This window comes from Bison bison, unplaced genomic scaffold (assembly GCF_000754665.1).
Source record: "Bison bison bison isolate TAMUID 2011002044 unplaced genomic scaffold, Bison_UMD1.0 scf7180017864167, whole genome shotgun sequence".
Lineage (NCBI taxonomy): Eukaryota > Metazoa > Chordata > Mammalia > Artiodactyla > Bovidae > Bison > Bison bison.
The window spans coordinates 3900440-3906707 of NW_011494739.1; the positions used below are offsets into that span (position 1 = coordinate 3900440).

Here is a 6268-nt window from a genome sequence, read left to right on the forward strand (position 1 = left end):
CGGCATCCGTGCCCCCCAGCCCAGCTCTGCAGAGATGCCTCCTCAGCTCTCAGACGGCCTCAACTACTCAGCCAAAATCGTCCGGGGCTCCCTGGACAGCCTGCCCCAGGCCGTGAGGGAGTTCGTGGAGAGCAGCGCCAAGCTGTGCCGGCCCGACCAAGTCCACATCTGCGATGGCTCCAAGGAGGAGAACCGGCAGCTGCTGAGCCACATGGAGGAGGAGGGTGTGATCAAGAGGCTGAAGAAGTATGACAACTGGTGAGCAGGCCTCTGCCCCCTGGCATTCGGCTTTCCTCTCTACCCAGGGTGCAGGTGGAACAAGGGGGCGGAGGGCCTCAGCAGAGCTGGGGCGGGGCTGTGTGGTTTGCAGACTCTTGAAAAGCTTAGTAAAAGAGCCAGAACTGTGTAGACTTAATTTTACAATGTTTGCAGAGCAGTCCAAGTCATCAATGAAGGGGCACATGCAAACTGTCTTTGCAAACCAGGTCCCCGATTCAAGGGAAGGTCAGACACGCCCTGTCCTAAAACATGAACTCCTGGTCTAGTGAGTGTCCCTCCGACTATTCGCAGTGGACGTGGCTGTGTCCACATTGATGCAGCATCCTTAGTGCCCTTGGTACCTGCCATGTGTGGGAAGAACATGATGAGAACACTGGTCCCTTCCTGAATGGTCCATGGCTGAGGGAACCTAGGGAGCAGATGCCATGCAGAATACCAGCACTTCTCTAATCCCCACCTGTGTATTTAAAATTTTTATTTACTTATTTATTTTTCGCTGTGCAGGTTCTTCATTGCTGCGATGGCTTTTCTTTGCTTGCAGAAAGCAGGGGCTACTCTCTGGTTGCAGTGCCAGGGCTTCTCATTGTGGTGGCTTCTCTTGTTGCAGAGCACGGGCTCTAGAGTGTGGGGGCGTCAGTAGCTGAGGCTCCCGGGATCTTACACACAGGCTCAGGCTCAACAGTTGTGGTGAAAGGGCTTAGTTGCTCCATGGCATGTAGGATCTTCCTGGATCAGAAATCGAACCTGTGTCCCTTGCATTGCAAGGTGGATTCTTTACCACTGAGCCACTAGGGAAGCCCCTAATCTGTGTATTTTAATTTTTTTTTCTTTGCAGCTGGTTGGCTCTCACTGACCCCAGGGATGTGGCCAGAATTGAAAGCAAGACGGTCATCATCACTCGAGAGCAAAGAGATACGGTGCCCATCCCCAAAAACGGCCTCAGCCAGCTGGGCCGCTGGATGTCCGAGGAGGATTTTGAAAAAGCATTCAACATCCGATTTCCGGGGTGCATGAAGGGTGAGTGAAACATTTATTTGACTGGGTACAATATCAGCAAACCTTTTATTATCATCTCTGTCCTACTGGTAATTGTCCCAGGAACTCCCATTGCTCAGAGAGTTATAAATTCCACATGAGAACTGGCCACATGTTGAAAACGTACATCTCAGTTCTTGTTTTATAGACTAATTTCTACGCTTGTGAATTTAAGATAGCTTGGTGGAACCCAGCTGCACATTTATGAAAACTCTTTAATTTTGCTGTTGTGTCCACCTTTTCATTTGGTGTTGTTGAGTTGCTAAGTTGTGTCCGACTTTTTTGTAACCCCATGGACTGCAGCATGCCAGGCTCTTCTGTCCGCCACTATCTCCTAGACTTTGCTCAAACTCTTGTCCATTGAGTTGGTGATGCCATCCAACCATCTCATCCTCTGCCACTTCTTTCTACTTTTGCCTTCAATCTTTCCCAGTGTCTTTTGCAATGAGTTGGTTCTTCGCATCAGGTGGCCAAAGTATTAGAGCTTCATCATCAGTCCTTCCAATGAGTATTCAGGGTTGATTTCCTTTAGGATTGACTGGAGTAATCTCCTTGAAGTCCACAGGACTCTCAGTGGACTCTTCCAATCAAGGGGCTGGTGGCAAGCAAGACGTGATGCTGTCGGAGGGGGATCATGAGAAGGGTCACAGATGGTGGTTGTCTGTGAGTCTGGGGTTGTTTCTCACCAGCTCCCACCTCCTGGCCCCACAGGTCGCACCATGTATGTCATCCCGTTCAGCATGGGGCCCCTGGGCTCTCCTCTGTCCAAGATTGGCATCGAGCTGACAGACTCGCCCTACGTGGTGACCAGCATGCGCATCATGACGAGGATGGGCACCAGCGTCCTGGAAGCGCTGGGGGATGGCGAGTTCGTCAAGTGCCTCCACTCCGTGGGGTGCCCTTTGCCTTTAAAAAGTAAGCACATTATTTCAAAATCAAAAGCCAGAATTAAAAAAAGAAAAAGCCTGCCCTTAAACTCCGTTGGGGACCTGGCACACTCATGTGGGCGTGTCCTCCTGCACAGAGCCTTTGGTTAACAACTGGGCCTGTAACCCCGAGCTCACACTCATCGCCCACCTGCCCGACCGCCGAGAAATCATCTCCTTTGGGAGTGGGTACGGCGGGAACTCGCTCCTTGGGAAGAAGTGCTTTGCCCTCAGGATGGCCAGCCGGCTGGCCAAGGAGGAGGGGTGGCTGGCAGAGCACATGCTGGTAAGATGCAGGGAATTCTAAATGTGTGCAGCAGAGGGTCGGGCAGAGGAGGGGAAGTGGCAGACCCCTACTGCATTAGCATTCCTGGTATGCATCAGAGTTCCAGTGCTCCAAGGACACTGGGAATTCCATCAGTAACGATGAATGGCTTCCAGGCCCCCTCCTAGACTAGGGCATGGACCTCTGGGGCAGAAAGGAACCAAGTGCTTCAGGAGAAATCTTGTCTCCAACAGATTCTGGGCATCACCAACCCCAAGGGCCAGAAGAAGTACTTCGCGGCTGCGTTTCCCAGCGCCTGTGGGAAGACCAACCTGGCCATGATGAACCCTACTCTCCCGGGATGGAAAGTAGAGTGTGTGGGTGATGATATCGCCTGGATGAAATTTGACCAACAAGGTGACTCTTTTAGGCCCGGGTGTTGATGATAATCGTTGGACCTGAGTGAAGTTTTGGGGTTTAAACATGCCAAATCCTCCCAAGTCCACAGTGTCTGGATTTTTAAATTCAGTTAGTTCTTGCAAAAGCTCGGACATATGTATTCCATCAGCTTTCTTTAATCTCATATCCAATCTGGATTGAAATGGGACCTTCTATCACTGTTTGTTTATATTTTGTTTAGTTGCTAAGTCATGTCTGACTCTTTGCAACACCATGGACTGTAGCCTACCAGGCTCCTCTGTCCATGGGATTTCCCAGGCAAGGATACTGGAGTGGGTTGCCATTTCCTTCTCCAGAGGATCTTCCTGACCCAGGGATCGAACCCACATCTCCTGCATTGACAGGCAGATTCTTTACCACTTAGATACCTGGGTTGGTTAAAATAGTTTGATGGGAAACTGGTAAGAAAGTCAAAGTTGATTAATAATGCTGGCATGAGGCAAGAGAAAGAGATTCTGGGGAGGAGGGAAAAAATAAAGACTTGAGAATTTGGTGCAGAAATTAACCTGGCAAGATATAAGATGGTACACTTCCCTTGGTACTCACTTCCACTCCTTGGTTTAAAACTTTCCAGGTAACTTGCGGGCCATCAATCCAGAGAATGGGTTTTTTGGTGTCGCTCCGGGAACCTCTGTGAAGACAAATCCCAACGCCATCAAGACCATCCAGAAGAATACCATCTTCACCAACGTGGCCGAGACCAGTGACGGGGGCGTTTACTGGGAAGGCATTGATCAGCCGCTGGCCTCAGGCATCAAGCTCATTTCCTGGAAGGGCAAGGAGTGGGACCCCAAGGATGGTAAGCCCCCCAGGAGGCCCGGCGCCCCGGCCCTTGGGTGTGTGTGCTTGGCCAGACGCTCAGGGCCTGTCTTCCCTTGCTGCTGTAGGGGAGCCTTGTGCCCACCCCAACTCACGGTTCTGCACTCCGGCCAGCCAGTGCCCCATCATTGACCCTGACTGGGAGTCTCCAGAGGGCGTGCCCATTGAGGGCATCATCTTCGGAGGGCGCCGGCCTGTTGGTGAGGCTCCTGGGCAATCAGGCTGGGACATGGGTGTGTCACTATGGGGGGATGTGTCACTACAAGGGCTCACGTTCCGTGACCTGGTTGAAGGATGTCAGGGATACAGAGCTTCCTTTCACAAATGACAGGGTAATGAGCAAGCTCGGGTGTAGAACTTAGTCTCTGGCCACTGAAACTCCGGGGTCCTTGTCCAGGGATGGGGCTCCTAGTTTGACTTTGGCCACGTGACCTCCTGCCATGACTCTGACGTGGCAGCATCCGCCCTTAGCTCTGGCGCTCCAGCATCAGCCCCTTTAGAAGAGAGACGACATGCAGCATGTCTTTCCACTTGGGAGATGGCGTCGTGGCTGAAGGGGGCTGGGGGTCAAGGCCTCTAAGGAGCGTTTCTTTCTCCTGCTAAAGGTGTCCCTCTGGTCTACGAGGCTCTCAGCTGGCAGCACGGTGTGTTTGTGGGGGCGGCCATGAGATCTGAGGCCACGGCAGCGGCGGAGTACAAGGGTGAGTCTGGCCAAGATCCGGGGCCACCAAGAAGGGACAGTGACAGCTCTATCTCTGTGTTTCTCTGACTCTCTGTTTTTTCTGTTGCTCTGCTTCTTTGTCTCTCTCTGTCTCTGTTTCTATGTCTCTCTGTCTCTCTCTCTCTCTGTTTCTATATCTCTGTGTCTCTCTGTCTCTTTCTGTCTCTATATCTCTGTCTCTCAGTTGCCCCTCTGTCTCTTTATCTCTCTGTCTCCCCGTGTCTCTCTCTGTATATGCAGAGAGGTACAGAAAGCCAGGGGGCTGTGTCAACAGTAAGTGTGCCCATAGTCCTGTGAGGCCTCACTTACCCACAGAGTCCCCTGTTAACAGGCAAAGTCATCATGCACGACCCCTTCGCCATGCGCCCCTTCTTCGGCTACAACTTCGGCCAGTACCTGGCACACTGGCTCAGCATGGCCCAGCGCCCCGCAGCCAAGCTGCCCAAGATCTTCCATGTCAACTGGTTCCGAAAGGACAAGGCCGGCAGGTTCCTCTGGCCCGGCTTCGGCGAGAACTCCCGGGTGCTGGAGTGGATGTTCAACCGCCGTGGTCGGGGAAGGCGGCGCCAAGCTCACGCCCATCGGCTACATCCCCGATGAGGATGCCCTGGACCTCCGGGGCCTGGGGGATGTCGACGTGAAGGAGCTCTTCCACATCTCCAAGGAGTTCTGGGAGGAGGAGGTGGAGGAAATACAGAAGTACCTTGAGGAGCAAGTGAACGTCGACCTACCCCCAGAGATCAAGAATCAGGTCCTGGCCCTGAAGCAGAGAATCAGCCAGATGTAGTCAGGTTCGCCTGACCGTCCACCTCGAATCCATACAACGCACCAGGAGCAGGAGACACGGCGCTTCCCGAATTCTCACTGCCTGCAGCCCCGCAATGAGCGCACCCAGTGGCTGATCGAAACCCTTAATTTTTCAGATAAGACCGTATAGCAGACTGAAGCTAGTCACTAAAGAGGTTGGGGAGGGAAATAGCAGGCTCCAGGAAATAGCAAACATTCATGATACAATGCACCTTTGTTCAACTTAGGGACACTCAAGCAGTCTTCTTTGTCTTTTCCCCTTAGCTGTATCAGTTAGCCAGGATGCACAGAAAAAGGACACTTGAGCTGTATATATGTGTGTGTGCACATGCGTGTGTGTCTGTGTACTGTCGTCTAAAACGTATTTAATGACTTTGGAAAAATCTTGGGCAAGATTACCTCCTAGTTGTTGCTAGAATGCAATGTTGCTTTCTTATTAATATGTGTGTTTAAATTATTTTTATATACCATGGTTCCTTACCTTTACATAATTTCAACATTTTCCCCTAACACTTCTTGGGAAAAAAAATCACAAAATAAACTTTTATAGAAAAGATGAATTTGTTTGCCTGGTTTTTCTTATCTGAACAGCCAAGAAGAGGGGACTCTGATGAAACCTTCTGTGATAGAATCCCTTCCAAAGAACGTGGGACCACCTTGGTGGAGGGGGTGAGCTGGGGGGTGGAGGGGTCCAGATGGGGAGGTGTGAGCAGAGAGACTGTCACCCAGAGGTGACACGGCACCATGCTTTGGGTTTTCTGAATTAACTCGAAGCCATCCATTAGTGCCCTTGAACATCCACAAACCTTTAAATTGTGGGTCTTGGGTAAGGGGAACAGGAGAGTTTAAAGCATGCTTCTTGACAAAACCTTGGGTGTGGGGCTTAGGCCTTTCATAAGAATTATATTGTGTCCAATTTCACAGACTTTTGTCAATAAATGCTCTTTTCAGCAACTC

At 51.3% G+C, this 6268-nt stretch overlaps 1 protein-coding gene across 1 annotated transcript in view; it reads left to right on the top strand.

Moving 5' to 3' along the window:
- The window catches only part of PCK1 (phosphoenolpyruvate carboxykinase 1 (soluble)), a 6247-nt gene extending 376 nt beyond the window's left edge, over positions 1–5871 (top strand). Inside the window, 10 exon segments of the mRNA XM_010841819.1 lie at positions 1–258; positions 1115–1296; positions 2026–2229; positions 2339–2526; positions 2760–2922; positions 3539–3763; positions 3852–3983; positions 4389–4484; positions 4836–5050; positions 5052–5871. Of these exon segments, the coding sequence (XP_010840121.1) occupies positions 35–258; positions 1115–1296; positions 2026–2229; positions 2339–2526; positions 2760–2922; positions 3539–3763; positions 3852–3983; positions 4389–4484; positions 4836–5050; positions 5052–5291 (1869 nt within the window). The 5' untranslated portion in view covers positions 1–34 and the 3' untranslated portion in view covers positions 5292–5871.
- Positions 5872–6268: the final 397 nt, after the last annotated feature.